This window comes from Budorcas taxicolor, chromosome 5 (genome assembly GCF_023091745.1).
Source record: "Budorcas taxicolor isolate Tak-1 chromosome 5, Takin1.1, whole genome shotgun sequence".
NCBI lineage: Eukaryota > Metazoa > Chordata > Mammalia > Artiodactyla > Bovidae > Budorcas > Budorcas taxicolor.
In genome coordinates, this window is record NC_068914.1 from 152,587,414 (window position 1) to 152,603,293 (window position 15,880).

Genomic DNA, 15,880 nt, shown 5'->3' on the forward strand with positions numbered 1-15,880 from the left:
CAGGGTTTTAAGTCCTGATGCACCAAACACACAGCAACCCCTCTCCCCCGGGCCTGCACCGCCACCTTCTCCAACGCTACCAAATCTAATACACCGCCCTTAATCAAGCTGTCAGCCCCTCCAGAGCCCCTTGTGGAGGGTTTTGGGCTAGGAGGGTGCCTCAGGGTGAGAGATGGGTAAAAAGGAGCAGAAGCAGAGGAAGAGGGAGGGAGCCGTCGGCGGTCCAACACTGCCGGCTGTGGCTCCTGCGTTCTAGATCACCCAGCAGAAGTCGCAGCCCTTGTGTAATAAACCACAGCGACATCCACGTCCACGCTGTGTTTTAATAAATAGAGCAGATTCACAGAATAGACCTTCAATCACATTTACAGACACTTCTAGGTCCAAACATGTAGGCGAGAAGCTGCTGCTGCCGGAAGGGATGAGGCCCACATGCACTTAGGCTGGACGGTGGAGCCCAGGATAGCGGGAGGTGTGGGGCACGCATGCCCCCACACCTGGCCCTGCGACTGCGCGCTACAGAACAGCGGGAAGTTGTGCTGCTTTGAGACAAGCTAGAGGAAGGTTTCCTAACGTACTAACCGAGACTCCCATCATTACCCATCAGTCGGAGAACGTCAGCTACGGAGGAGCATCCGCTGACAGACAAGGGCAGGGGACAGCAAGGAGGAAGCAATACAGGCCATCTCGGAGCGTCCGCGCCACGCACCTGCTGCTGGCTTAGTCCAAAAACTTCCTGTTGGCATTTGCACCAAACAAAGCTCCCCGCACTTCGGGCATCATCTGTGAAGAGTGGAGAACTTCTGTGAGGCAGTGAGGCCTGGCAAGGACCCACCTGAGCCTCAGCCACAGGGCCAAGCACTTATCCCAGCAGAGGCCAAGAGAGACGTGACAATCACACCTGTGGGCTTCAGGCCACTGCTTAATGGGGACACAGAGAAGTGGCAGAAGTCACCACCATCCGGGGCTTCTGTCATGTTCTGACATGGGCAGAAGTGACGCGCTCGCAACAGACAGAGCACCCAGCCTGTGCTGAGCAGACAAGGCAGGCGTGTGCTGCAGCATCCAGTGCCAACTGGAAATCCCCAAGGGCCCAACCTCAGGACAGCGGCTGCCATCCACGTGTGGTCAACGCAACCTTGGCAAGGAAATTTTCAGTTCACCTAGTTTTACAAATTTAGCCACAGACCGCACCCCTAAAGAAGGCCCCACACCTGGGACAACTCAACTTTCCTCACCGCTTTCTGCAAACACGGGAACACTTTAAAGAGCCTGGTGCCCTGCAGCAATTCCTCTAATAAGCGACTTGATTTCTGTCACTCGTGCAGGGGTGTAGGGTTCTAGAGCCTTTGCTGAGCAACTCCGCAGTAAAGCATCTCTTAAGCACCTCCTGATCCATCTCACATGTAGTGAGATCCTAGACAGACAAAGCCCTTGTTCTATCCCCAAGCCCACCCTCATATACATGGTGTCACCTGAGCAAATGACACCAAGTGTCCAAACCTCCATTCAAGAAAACGTCCAAAAACGTACAAAGAGCAACAAATCTCAAAGACCAAACAACACCACGTTCTCCTCATCACCTCAAAGTAACCACAGGCCAACCGACAGAAGTGCCCCCACACTCACCTGCTGAGCTATGAGGTCCAGCCGACTTTCGAGTGTGTTGGACACCTTGATCTTGCGGTCCCCGTTATAGACCTCAACACCGCCGGCTCTACAAGGAACACAGGAAAGAACCATGTGTATAGATCTAAGGAAAACAGGCCTGTGGTGCAGTTACCTTCTTCCGCTTGAGTAGAGGCCAATAAACATACACAATCAATTTGAAACTGTAACTCATCCTAAGTGACTATGTGCCAATTTCACTTTGTTAATTCCAACACCTTGTCCCTCCCTTACAGAACAAAAAGGGGAATTTTGTCCCCATTAGCCAATCAACAGCCCCAGTCCTCATCTGATCCAGGCTCCAGTCAGCTGTCAGCAAACCCCTCAGGGGTGAAGCGTCTCCGCTTAATTCTGGAGTAGATGGCTGCACCATCCAGGGTATGTACTGTCTGACTTTTCTAAGTGTCCAGACTCAAAACACCGGGAACAGTGGCCCTGACTGGAACCTGCTATTTACCAGACCTCAAACTGCTTGTCGGTTCAATCTCCGCCTGCCGCTAATTACCCATCAGCAGAGTGGCTTTGGATCCTGAGCCCTGGGTCAGCTCCGCATAGACGTTACCTCATGGCAGCTGCCAAGAGCTGGAAAGCTACAAGGGAACAGTGCCCTGGCCTCCCTGCCTAGGAGCTCCTGTGGCCAACCCCACTGCACCCAGTCATCAGTAGACGCACCACGGATGCTCAGTCCACACCACGGAGTCCACCAGCCAGACGTGACTACTTTCCCGGCCAGAGGGAGCCATCCCCTTTCTCAGCATCTAGTCACACATGGACCGAGCTTCAAGTTCTGGGTACAAAATCTGTTCTGCTTCTTGGCAGGATGAACCACAAGAAGCTGGTTCACAGGAGGAGACCAACAGGTGCTGACAGGAGGCACAGATGAGTGGGGTTACACTGCCTTCCAGCACGCTGAGCCCAGCGGACACGAGGAAGGTCCAGCGTGTGGCTATTCACGCAGCCAGAGCCCTTGCATGGTAAAAGCAGAAGCGCTCCTTACATTTCCTCAGGCAGGTAGGCCTCCTGATCGATCTGGACATCAACGTCTCTTTTGGTTGCGACTTTGTACACAGGGATTGCTTTTTGCACTGCAGCCTGGAAAAACAAAAAAACACACAGGTGTCATCAAAAACTATGCAGGAACCACAGGAGATGTGGGTTCAATCCCTGGGTTGGGAATATCCCCTGGAAGAGGAAACAGCAACCCACTCCAATATTCGTGCCAGGATAATTTCATGAACAGAGGAGCCTGATAGGCTACAGTCCATGGAGTCACAAAGAGTCAGACATGAATGAGCAACTTGACCACACACACAGAACAGTTACCCTCAAAACCAACAATCTATATAAGCAAAGATAGTCCTACTTATTTTTAACAGTCAAATGGTAGAAACCACCCAGGTGTCTAGTCTATAAACACAAACAAGTAAATAAAATGTGGTCCATAGATTCAGCCTTAAAAAAGGAAATTCCAACTCTGGCTATGCCATCAATGAACCTTGAAGAAAATATGCCAAGTGAAGTAAGCCCATCACCAAAGGACAGGCTTTGTGTGATTCCTCTTACAGAGGCACTAGAACAGCCGCGTGATACAGATCCTACAGGAGCAGGATGTGGCTGGCAGGGGCTCATGGAGATGCTGTTCAGTTTGGAAGATGGAAAGTTCTGCAGAAGGACTGTGGGGACAGTTGCAGAACAGCGAATGTAAAGCACAGAACCGTATGCTTAAAACTGGGAACGGTAAATTTAGTGCACTTTTTACCACATTTTAAAAAGGAGTGATCTGGGGGAAGGGGTATAGGGTAGATGGAAAAGGTTCTAACCTGACTGAAGGGAGCACCAGGTATAGGCTCCAGCAAGACACTAAACATCAGGACGGAGCCTTAGTCTTTGTCTGATCCTATTACCAGTTGCACAGATGTACACATACCCTGAACTCTTCCTATTCCTCAGATCTCAGACAGTGCCACTGCGGAGGGCAGATGCCACTCTGGCGGCACCCGGCCCCAGCAGCTTCACAGTGACGCCCACCAAGGGGCACCGCCCCACATCTAGGTGGGCGGTCCAGGCCCGGCTTCGGGTCCCTGGCACAGCTCGTTAGTTTACAGTGGAGGTAAGAATGAACACAGTTCCCCACCTGGCAGTTTGCTTTCCTAGGAGACAAGTGACTCGGGGCAGCCACAAACATATTGTGTGTTAAAAATGTAGTCACTAAGGGACTAAGCTCTCTCAACCTTGCCTGACCCTGAGCTACAGGGAAGAACGACCTGAACTGAATAGCTGGCACATAATCAGAGCTGGTGGGCTGGGGGGTTTCTACCCTTCTGCTGCCCCGTGTGCCTGCCATGGCCTTGGTCCTCCCTGGGGCCAAGGTCTCGCCTAAGAGAGAAGCTCCACACAGGCCCCTGGCAGCGATGCTGTGCTGTCCCTTAGCTGGCACCTACTGCCCTCCTCCAGGTGTGGCACAGTATTGAGGCAGCACTAAGCCCTGCTGCTCTGGGAGTATGCCAGTTCTGTGTGGCCTTGCCTATCCTCGGCTCCAATCCAGTAGGTACCGTTCTTACTGAATTTTCAGATCATGCTGTTACAAGGTCTCCAGGGAGGAAGGAGGGTGTTAACACAGCCGGCAGCTTGATTTCTTTGAGACAGTAAATCAGAGGCTTGGGTACACTGAAGTCAGAATCTCCAATGAGTTAAGACTCTTCCAGTCTCCACGGCTGAGCTGTCATTTCATACCCAACACATTGATCTTTAAAAAGAAAAAGGATTTTTTCAAACTTTACCTTCACCAGAGGGAAATCCTGTCTCCTGCAGCGAACGATCATCCGGGGCTCCAGCAACTGGTACAAACCCTATTAAAGCACAAACAGATGCAATCAGCAAAAACTATAAAATAAAGCAACAGCAAACAGAATGTCTTTATAATTCTCTCAGAGTTGGGGGGAAAGTCCTAAGTTCCCCTAAAGAGGGCCTACACAGCACAATAACATGGAAAGACTCTGGTGTCACAAACCAGATAAATATACACAATGCTCTAGGGATGGAAACAAAATACAACTAGGTAGAGGACAAATACTGTTATTTAAATAGCTGAGCAGGAAACACAGTTTATACAGCCCATGGTCTAAACCTCAATACCTAAAACAAGCATTTCAGCGGTGAAATAAAATTAGGAAGGTTTATAGTTGAGGGTTACAGAGAACCAGTAAAAAGGTATCAGTCTCTTTCAGCCTGCAAGATACCACCATCCTCCCAAGCATCTCTTCCTCGACAAGGCAAGGAGCCAAGATGAGAGCATGCAAGAGCTGTGTGTTCACAAGACGACGCAGGAGGGGCACAGCTGGCTTCTCACACTGTTAGTTCTGCAGGTGTGTGGCCATCTGTGGCACATCTGACCTGCAGACTTACCTGGAGGACTAGTCCATCCAGCAGCACTTGGTACCTGGTTGTATCTTTTACCACTTTGCTGAGTCTCTGTTTTGCTTCATTTAGTAGGTCCTACAAAGGGTGGAAAACAAAAAGTTGTCCAAGCACCTGGGTATCCAGCTCAGAACCCACCTGGGGCTGGCCCCAGCTTGTGTCCAATCGGGTCTCACTTTGTGGCTGGGGTTTCCCTCCACAAACGTTCTCTGAGGTGTACAGCAAAGCAGATGCTGTGCTAAGGACAGACACACAGAAGAAGCACTAGCTCGGCTCTCAGGCAGACAGTGCTCTAGAAGAGCCCTACTGTCTGACACAGAAGATGAGACACAGACCGGAAAAGCAAGTTCCAACATAAGACAGTCATGTAAGAGGGTTCTATTTTTTATTTAGAAAAAAAGAGTCTCTGAACAGAGAACGAAGTATCATCAATGTTTACCTTTAAGGAGGCTGGACTATCAATTTCAATTTTGTGTTAAGTTTGTATTTTCTAATCATCTGTAACGAACACTTTAACAGAAACAGAAATCTCACATGGTTGCAAAGAACACACTGGAAAGTAGTCTGTAAGTGATAAGCGTGCATTGGTTTACTGACTAAAAGTGGACCCAGGCAGAGATAATACCCCTCAGTTCCACTGCTCTCCACCCAACACTGTCAGGAACATTCCATCCCAGAAAGTTTTCCACGCATCTACTCTACTGAACACAATCTCTAGAATGATTGTCGGGTATTTAAAGGGGAGAGGGAACGTACATGCTCACCTAGAGACCAACCAGAATTTGGGAAGTGAGGGCAGAGAGAATTTGGGAAGTGGTTCTGTGAGTGAGTCACCCTTGACCCCACCACTTTCCAGGAACCACTGCCAAGCATTTTAAGCCTTCATAATCTAGGAAGCTTATGGCACAAAGATTTACAGCATTTGTGTTATACAACATCTGGCTGAAAGAAACTTCAGCCCCTCCTTACCAACAGATCCCTCAAGCACGTTTCTTTATGCTAGAATTGACCATCCACACTGGTCAGGCAGGTTAAGGGTGGAAAGGGGAGTTTGGAGACAGCCTTACATTATGAGACTCAAGTCAACCTCTAAAGAGCAGTGCAGGCGTTTATAGTAACCCACTATGAAAAATCTGGAAATGGGTAAATGAGTCTTAACACTGCCCACAACTACAAGCAAGGGCATAGGAAGTTGGAGAAAACTGAACTCCAGACAAGAAAGCTAAACCCTAACTGAAACTGTATTGTGCCCTATCTAGAGCATTCCTGCCCACTGAACAGAGGTGCCCTCCAGGTGGGGACGGTAAGTCATGAGCAGCAACGTTACTAGCCATCCACACTCCAGTGATACTGATGCTAAATTCACCTTCTGGCTGCAGCTTGACGCCTCATGGAGAGAGGTGTAAGTTACTGTCTTTACCTCTCAGCCTGCAGATCAGTATTTTTTTTTTGAGACTTGTCCACCTGAACCTGCCTCTAGGTTCCTGAAAATTTAGGACTATGCTCCTAGAAATCAAGAAACTAAAACCTGATTATGATGACGACGACAGAACCATGTTTCCTTGGTCCTTCCAGGTGTGAACAGTCAGCTGGCCTTCAATCACAGCACCGGAAATCTCTACTTCAGGGACCAACAAATCAGAATTTTTACAGGTTACTTGTGTTCTTTATCTCCAACAACAGTAACAGTACCTTACACGGTGTGAGATTCAGGGAGTGACAGGAGAAAACTGTCCGTTGCCTGCTCTGCACGAGGCACTGTACAGGCACTCCTCCTACATGAACCCTCAGGCGTGTGCTCTCCCCATTCTATTAGGAATGGAAGGTTCAGAGAAGCTAAAAAGCTTACACCTCACAGAGACCCCAAAAATGGGCTCTAACACTGGGAAACATCAGGGCAGGCAGAGGGACGAGGTCACCAGTAGAGAATAACCAAAGGACGAAGTGCTGCGGGCAGCAGAGCTCGCCTGTCTGCTACCATGTCCTTCCATTTGTTGTCCCCATCCTTTCCTAGTCAACTGCTTGACAAATCCCCTGCCTTCGATAGTTTGATTCTATGCGCAAGCTGGAAAAATAAAGGTTTTAAAAGAGCAAAATGCACTGAAACATGGACATGTTGCCCTGCTCCCCATCATCTCATAGTTGGGGTTCGTTACTGGGGTTTGCTAAACCGAAAAGTACCCAATGGCACAATGTTAGGCTGCAAAGGCCTAAGGAAACAAGTGCTTTAGAACAACTAAATTAGAGCAACATTTATTTTCACAAAATTCTAATCAGCAAAACAAAAGCTCACATTGTGTTCTGAAACGCTGCATGTTACAGAATAACTGCATTTGCTATCTATCAAAATGCTAACAGTTCAACAAAATAAGAAAAAATAAAGAGTTCTGTCCCTGGCTTCTTATTCTCCTCCCACGTGACTGCTTTCCCCATGCATCCTTAGCAACGTCTTGTTTTCCTGGCTGTTAAGCTCGAGGCTTCTCAGGTTGTTGCCTGACAGTGGAATTCTACACCCACAATGGTGATAAGCTCATCCACACACACAGACTGGGCTTGAGAGCCGTCTATATGCCAGTCCCAACCTCTCTCCTAAACTCACCTGGTGGTCTGAAGCCATTCAAATGCCAAGATTCATCACATTCTCCACCTGCTGTTCCTCCTGTATTTCCTATCACCTATCCAGGTGCCTTACCTGGTAAAAAAACCTTAAGTCTTTTTCGACTCCTCACAACCTGCAGTCACCAACTCCAACAGACTCTAATCTTTAAGAATCTGTGGACGAGGCCCTGGCCTTCTCTTAATGACCACTGCTGCCATTTGGTCTAGGCTTCTCTGCTTTTTGACCTTCAGATCCAAGTTACGCCATAACCTCATTTTCTCTCCCTACATCACCAGTTCTCTTTCTCCAACAGAAACCTAATCCTACAGCAGTACTTCTCAGCACGCTCCTTTAGACGCCCTGCAACAAGATTACTCTGGGCTGTTTGTGCCCGATAAGAACACCAAAATCTCTGGAAAATGGGGCCTGGAGTTTGCATTTTACAAGGCCCTCCATGAGATCTCCATGCCTATTAAGAGTTAAGAGAAAAGGTCAAAGGATACGTTCCACACTCCTGAGTAGGCATCAAGTCTAACCAAACCCTGGTGTCTCTCTCCAGCCTCAGCTCCTATATTCCCTGCTCTTCCGGACAATTCCATTTCCTGCTCGTGTTGTCAATTCCTGGCTTTGGTTCCTGCTGCTCTCTCCAATTCTGTCTCCAAGCTATGACTGACTCAGTTCTTCATGGTCACCCTCAAAAGGCTGTAGTGCAGACACAGTCTTTCGTCTCGACTCCTACAGGACTGAGCCACAGAAAACCCTGCAGCCCACACAGCTGCCCCCCTCAAGCGAACCTAGCGAACTAGGAAATGAAAACAGGCGAGTGAAAACTAAAAGATCAAGCTGGCACTGAAAGCAGAAAGACATCTGGGTGTAAGGGTTTAAGAAGCAGACCAACTCTGGCTAGTCCGTGCTGCTGTGCTTGTGCTGTGCTCAGTCGTGTTCGACTCTTTGCGACTCCATGGGCTGTAGCCTGCCAGGCTCCTGTGTCCATGGGGAATTCTCGGGGCAAGAATACTCGAGTGGGTTGCCATGCCCTCCTCCAGGGGATCTTCCCAATCCAGGGATTGAACCCAGGTCTCCCACATTGCAGGCGGATTCTTTTACAGTCTGAGCCACCAGGGAAGCCCCTGGCTACTCTGGGGTCCATAATAGGTGTTAAGGGAGTTACTTTTTTTCTCTTCTGGAGTATACTTGTGTTCACAATGTTGTGTTAGTTTCTGCTATATGTTAGAGGATTCTGCTAGTTTCTGCTGTTATGTCATAGTGGGTCCTTGCACTTGAGACACCCTGGCAGACATTTCCATCTGGAAGCTTCCTGGTCCCTCTAAATAGGTCCAAAGTGATCTGATTGTTGTTCTTAAAAGAGTCCGCTCTCCTGACTTCCTATTTCATTAATGGAACCACCACTCTTCTAGGCAGCCAGGCCTGAAATTCAGGATTTTGTATCAGTCTTAGAGGAGGCGGCGGAAGATCAACCCACAGCCAACGTCCAGAGTGTCCTCCTACAAAACGCATCAACACTGACAACCCACTCAGTCCTTGCTGCCATCACACTAGTCATGTGACAAGACCAACACCTTACCAGCACCTTACCAGATTTGTGTTTCCAGTTTTATATTTCCAGTTTTACAGCTTTTCCACATTGGGCCTATTCGTTTACATTTATTCCTAATTAGTTACTGCTGGCATGTGGAGAACTATCAGTTTCTATATCTTCTCTTTGTAGCCAGTCACCATTTGAACTAATCACTAGTTCTTAGTGTTTTTCGGGTGTTGTATTTTTTTAGTATATAATCGTAGCATCGCAACAGCAAGTTTCTTCCTTCCCAAATTTACCTCTCTCTCCGTTTGTTAAGAAACCTAGGGCCTCCGTGACAACAATATGAGTGACAGGGCGTACAGAGGCCTCCATGACTGGTTTCTGAATTTCCCTTTTTTGGTCATGCCATGCGGTTTGCAGGTTCTCAGCTCCCTGACAGGAGATTGAACCCGTGCCCCCTGCAGTGGAAGTCCAGAGACCTAACCACTGGACCAACAGGGAAGTCCCTGGTTTCTGAATTAATTCAAATTCCTTCAGGCTGCCTGACCTAAGTGTATGTTTCTGCCCTGTCCTTTGGATGACAACACTCTCCAGATGGTTCTGCGTCTAACCTCTTCCCTGTTAATGTCTATATACTTATGAACTTATATCATGAATCCTATATATGATATTCTTCATAAAATAAAATGAAAACTTCAACACCCTTCTACTGAAAGCACTCAAAGGTTCCTCACGTGCACTTAGGGCCCCTATGTTACTCCATTCAGGCTTTCCCGCCTCAAGTCTCCATCACCCTAGACACTCTACGGTCCTCCATCATGAGTCATGTGACCCAGAAGAGTCTGTATGTTGTCAGAGCAGTGAGTCCTTGAAAATGGGACCCGTATCTTATCCATTTCTTTATTACAATATCTAGTGTAGTGATTTGCTAACCAAAGGTTTTCTCTCTAAAAATCATTAATCAAGTCCTTAATCCGATATGAACTAGTGAATTCTCGATAACAGACAAACATTTTATAATACTATAACTAAAGGGACTAATTACTCACTGTGATAAGGTCATCTCTCGCTCTGAGGACTTTGAGCCTCGCTTGATTCATCAAATTGGACATCTGACTGCAAAAGGCATGGAAAAGTATCATCACTAGAACTGCAGAGAAAAAAATGTACACCCTTCTCCAGATACGCAAATACCTTTCTCTGTATGGACCTAAACAGAACTCCTTGAAATATATGCAGTGCTTTATACCCACCTATTCTCAAATACTACGAAATATTTATTGAGTGCTTACCAAGTGGCAAGACTATCAGTTATTTCAGCTGTATCTTTCAGTAATCCAGTGAGGCTTCCATGTTCCCAGGTGAGGAAAGGGAAGTTAAGCAACGTGACCGAGGTTAGATGAGCAGTGAGTGGTCCAGATAAAACCAGAACCCGTATCTGCTGACCCCAGTGCACCTGCAGGACCCTCTCAGCCCAGTGATTTTCAAAGCTCACATTTTCTTCTGCTGCTCAATCTGCTTTTCTTTCTTCTCATAATATTCCATAATCTTCAGTCTTTGGGTTTGCACAAGACGACCTTTCTCAATGTTGAACTCTTCTTCTGCCTACCAAGAAATTAATTATTATTATTTCATTATACAGATTTGACGATTTTATTTTAAGCTGCTGGTGACCAGGGTATTTGCTTAAATTCACTTTATTCTGTATCTAAAATGAAAAAGTGTTATGACTCATCTTCAAAGATTACTCCTCATTCCTTTTGTTCAAAAGGAAAGATCAGTGATTTTGATCATAAATGAAGCCAAAGAGTAAAAATTTAATCAAGGATAATAGTACCCACAAACAAATTTACAAAGTATACAATCAGAAGATTCTGTATATGAAAAAGATACAGAATTTGGAGTCAGAAGATCTGAGTTACTGTCTAAAATATTTGGTCAAGTAATCTAAGTGTCTTCCCTTATAAAATAAAAAAATAAATAGTATTCTTTCCTTGTCGTTCAAAATCTAATAGTCCTTTTAAAATGATAAACTATATAAATTTATTAGTTTTTTTAGTGTTAATTATTGAGTAGTCACTTTCTTTTTTTAATCTGAAGTAAATTTTTTTTTGAGTAGTCACTTTTTACAAAGGGTATCTCAGTGTGTCAACTGTCTATGATTTTCAGGCAGTAAGAAAGTATGACTTTGGAAGTTAGCTAAAGTTACTCACTCACATATTTAATGTTTTGCACAGCTACCGGAACCTTCATGTTCTAAAATAAATGCCTAACAGCTTATTACTACACCTATCACATGAAATAAGTACAGATGATGGTGTCATAGGAGATAAGACTACTTTAAAATAAAAATGCAATTGGCAGCTGAAACATAAGCACTAATATTTGTCCCAGAGAGAAATAAGGAAACTAGTTATACAAGAAACTGCAGCACTCAGATGGTCATCAAAACAATATTAAACATGCAACAAGGATATAGTGTACAGCACAGGGAAATATAGGCTTTCTTTGTACTACTAGAGAATAAATTAAAAGAACCATGAAAATTAAGTATTAAATGGTATATTCTGGCCTATTTTGATTATACCTAGAGAAAATAACAATTTTACATAACATATAGACATACTATGCAACTCAAAATTGCTCTGTTAAGCAATGTTATTCAGTACTAATTAGGAAAGCAAGACCATATAAAACTCTGGTAACTTCTTTAACCTAGGCAGTAGAATCTCACCTTTGCATCAATTTCTTCTGCTTTCTCATTGGCTTCTTGTTCAATAAAAGCCATCATGTGCTTAATCTAGAAGAAGGAAAAGGTTATTTCATTTTTGAGTGACAAGAAAATATATCTTTTCTGATTCATTCAACAATCATTTACTGAAGTGCATTTCCCTTCTTAGGTAATGTTGCAATGTTGTAACAAATCCAATATAGACTTTGAAAATGGTCCAAATCCAAAAAACCCCACCAACTCTTTAATAGGAAATAAATACAGTTTGTAAATGCTAAAAGACACTGGCCTCCAGAGGTAAACCCTGATTCAAACCTGCATTATCTGCCTTTATCACTCCTGCTGGACCCTCTGCTACTAGATCTGACTAGATCAGCACAGCTTAGAGCAAAACACTTATTTTAACCTCCATGAGAGAAGCCCGTTTACAGTCAACAGGAACACACCGTGCCTCTGGGAGTTCCGACAGGAGAAAGTCACCTGCTTCAGGACATTTAACTCCGCCCCAAGACAGAAAAATCTGCCTTAAATTACACTTTTCTTCTTCCTGCTAAATCTACTCGGTTTTACCCTTTTGCAGTCAGATTCCTTTAGAGATTTGCTGAAATAAATGACCATACTCCTCAGACAGGAAAAGCAACATGGACAAATACTTGAATACAGAGGGGTAAGGAATCTGGACACCCAGGATTTCTACGCGTCTGGTCTGCGCTTGGTGCTCAGCCCGGTCACTGCTGAGAATTACGGGGAGCGCAGGCGTCGCCCTGATGGAGACCCCGAGGAGCGTGTAGGGGTACAGGCCTTCACTCTTACCGTTTTATAGAAACAAAAGATGCCTTTGGTTTTCACCACGGTTTTACCTTTATAAGGTATTCTTCCTGGGAAACCCTTAGTTCTCGCTCTATCCTAATCAGGGGGGGAGAGGGCCGGGGCGTGACCACTACTAGGCAGTGTGGAGGGCAACGCGTCCTTTCCCACAGCGACGCTCAGACGCCGCACGGGCTGATGCTCACGCCCGCACGGCACCTGGTGTAGACGCCTTAACCTTCCCCACAGACGCTGTTCTTGCCGCCTTCTGTGATCAGCCGAAGATGCACTTAAAGGAGACACTCCGCCCTTCTGAGCGCTGATTAGATAACGAATAAAAGCAAAGACGTTTCCGAGGAAATGGAAATTTCCAAGGAAGAAACCCCGAATTCCTCGCGTAACAAGACTCACAAGACGGTGAGTAAGCGTTAGTCAGGGTTTTCCTACAAACTTCAGAAAGAAGGGGCCGACTTCCCTAAAAACCGTGGCCTGAGGATCCTTCCCTGAAGGCCGAGCCTGGACGCTCAACGCCCGCCCACCCCGCGAAAGACGAGGCGCCGAGCCAGCGCCGCGACCCCAGGGCCAGCCCCGACCCGCACAGCCCCGGGGCACGCCCACCGCCGACGGCCGGCAGCTGAGGCCGGGCCCCAGGAACCGGGGAGGCCTGGCCGACGAGGCCGCCGCGGGGACCCTCCAGGCCGGGGATGCGCCCGCCTGCCTCCTGGAGCCGAGCTTGGCGCTCACCTGCTTCTGCACGTCGGCATCGCTGAGGGCCATGGCGGCAAGCGACGTGCGGCGGCGGACGACGGGCCGGAGCTCAGGCCTGACACCGGAGACGGGCGAACGGCAGACGAAAGCCAGCGGAGCTCCCCGCCTCCTTGGTTTTGTGAGCTCGACTTCCGGTTCCTGCACAGGACGCCAGGCAGCCCAGCCAGTGGCGAGAGAGCAGCCCGGAAGTCCTGCCCCGCCCCCGTCGCCGACTCGTGACCCCTCACGCGCTTTTCCCTAGTAGCCGGCTTGGGGGTCGCCTTTAGGCGTGTGACTGTTTACTGAGCATTGTCGACTGTGTTCTTTAAAAACGTTCATTTCTGCCAGCCAGAGTTTATTTTACTGTCTTAGCCCTAATGGAAGCAAAAGCGTCTGTATTTTACTTATTAAGAGGTTTTTAGAGGAGCTTTTTGGAGAAGGGAATGGCAACCCACCCCTGTGTATGCTTGCCTGGAGAATTCCATGGACAGAGAAGTCCGTGGGATCTCAAAGAGTCGGACACGACTGAGCGACTAATAAACACAGACACACACACAGAGGAGCTTTACATTTACAGAAAATTGAGCGCCCCTAAAAACTGGTTCCCATATTAGTAGCCTTTTGCCTTCCTGGGGTACATTATGTAATTCATGAGCCAACGCTGATGTGTGGACAAAAGCCTTCGGCTTAATCAATTTCCTTAGCTTTCCCGTGTTGCAGATATTCAGCCTCTTCACTGGTGCCAGACTAAATCTCAGAGATAGTGTGGGGTTTTTTTTTTTACATGGAGTAAAAAACTATTTTTATTGCTTTGCCAGGAACGGAGGGGGCCACAGCAGGCTAATGCCTTCAAAACTGTCTTGCCCTGGAATGGGTAGTGAGTAGTCTTACAGTGTTCAAGCAGAAGCGTGTGATCAGCCCGTGGACATTGTTCTGATTGGGTGAAGGCTGGAAGTCAGCATTCTCAATCTTATGGTTTCAACTGGTCTGGGGTCAGTTAGAATTGGACATGAAACAACAGACTGGTTCCAAATTGGGAAAGGAGTATGTCAAGGCTGCATATTGTCACCCTGCTTATTATTTAACTTACATGCAGAGTACATTGGAGAGCCTAAGCTACTCCATCTTGTAAAAGAACTCCATTTTGTAAATTCCAGGCAAAAAGACAGACTTTGTATATTACCCAACCTTGCCCCACTGCCCACGAGCCAACCGACCCTCAGGTTAAACCTCCTGACTTTACGTTCAGGAACTTGTGATTTACCTTGAAAGTAAAAGCCAATCAGGAATCAACACACAACCCTATAGAAGAAGGTAACCAATCAGATGTCCTTCAGCCTGAAAATCCCCCTTTACCTGAATATTCCCTATATAAGCAATGTAACCCGAGACTCGGGGCTCCTCCCTATAGCCGCTTTGTTGATATCGGTGGGAGCCCCAGCTCGAGCTTCATAATAAAAACTCTCTTGCTTTTGCATCGGATATCGGCTCCCCGGTGGTCATTGGGAGATTTTGTGACTTGGGCATAACAACATCACGCGAAATGCCAGGCTGAATGAAGTATAAGCTGGAATCAAGATTGCCAGGAGAAATATCAATAACCTCAGATATGCAGATGACACCACCCTTATGGCAGAAACTGAAGAAGAACTAAAGAGCCTCTTTTTTTTTTTTTTAAAGAGCCTCTTGATGAAAGTGAAAGAGAGTGAGAGCGAAATGAGAATGAATGAGAATGAAAAAGTTGGCTTAAAACTGAACATTCAAAAAAGGAAGATCATGGCATCTGGTCCCATCACTCCATGGCAAATAGATGGAGAAACAGTGGAAACAGTGAGAGACTTTAATTTTCTTGGGCTCCAAAATCACTGCAGATAGTGACTGCAGCCATAAAATTAAAACATGCTTGCTCCTTGGAAGAAAAGCTATGACCAACCTAGACAGCACATTAAAAAGCAGAGACATTACTGTGCCGACAAAGGTCTGTCTAGTCAAAGCTGTGGTTTTTCCAGTAGTCATGTATGGATGTGAGCATTGGACTATATAGACAGCTGAGTGCCAAAGAATTGATGTTTTTGAACTGTGGTGTTGGAAAAGATTCTTGAAAGTCCCTTGGACTGCAAGGAGATCAAACAAAGTCCTAAATATTCAATGGAAGGACTGATGCTGAAGCTCCAGTACTTTGGCCACCTGATGCAAAGAACTGACTCATTGGAAAAGACCCTGATGCTGGAAGGATTGAAGGCAGGTGGAGAAGGGGACAACAGAGGATGAGATGGTTGGATGGCATCACTAACTCAATGGAGATGAGTTTGAGTAAGCTCCAGGAGTTGGTGATGGACAGGGAAGCCTGGCGTGCTGCAGTCCATGG

General features: G+C 46.6%; 1 protein-coding gene across 1 annotated transcript; it reads right to left on the reverse strand.

Annotated features, from left to right (window-relative positions):
• Positions 1-303: 303 nt before the first annotated feature.
• ATP6V1E1 (ATPase H+ transporting V1 subunit E1) lies at positions 304-13,652 on the reverse strand. The gene is made up of 9 exons (XM_052640178.1): positions 13,510-13,652; positions 11,962-12,027; positions 10,723-10,832; positions 10,277-10,343; positions 5,074-5,163; positions 4,449-4,517; positions 2,666-2,760; positions 1,630-1,717; positions 304-783 (listed from the first exon to the last, which is right to left on the reverse strand). Exons 1-9 carry the CDS (start codon positions 13,540-13,542, stop codon positions 721-723), a joined length of 681 nt encoding a protein of 226 aa, XP_052496138.1. The 5' UTR covers positions 13,543-13,652; the 3' UTR covers positions 304-720.
• Positions 13,653-15,880: the final 2,228 nt, after the last annotated feature.

Excerpts from the sequence above, each read along its gene's own strand:
- ATP6V1E1 (XM_052640178.1), bottom strand. The coding sequence starts at position 13,542 with ATGGCCCTCAGCGATGCCGACGTGCAGAAGCAG. Across the intron at positions 12,028-13,509 it reads ATGCCGACGTGCAGAAGCAG|ATTAAGCACATGATGGCTTT; the intron begins GTGAGCGCCAAG and ends TCCTTCTTCTAG. Across the intron at positions 5,164-10,276 it reads CGAGAGATGACCTTATCACA|GACCTACTAAATGAAGCAAA; the intron begins GTGAGTAATTAG and ends CACCCTTTGTAG.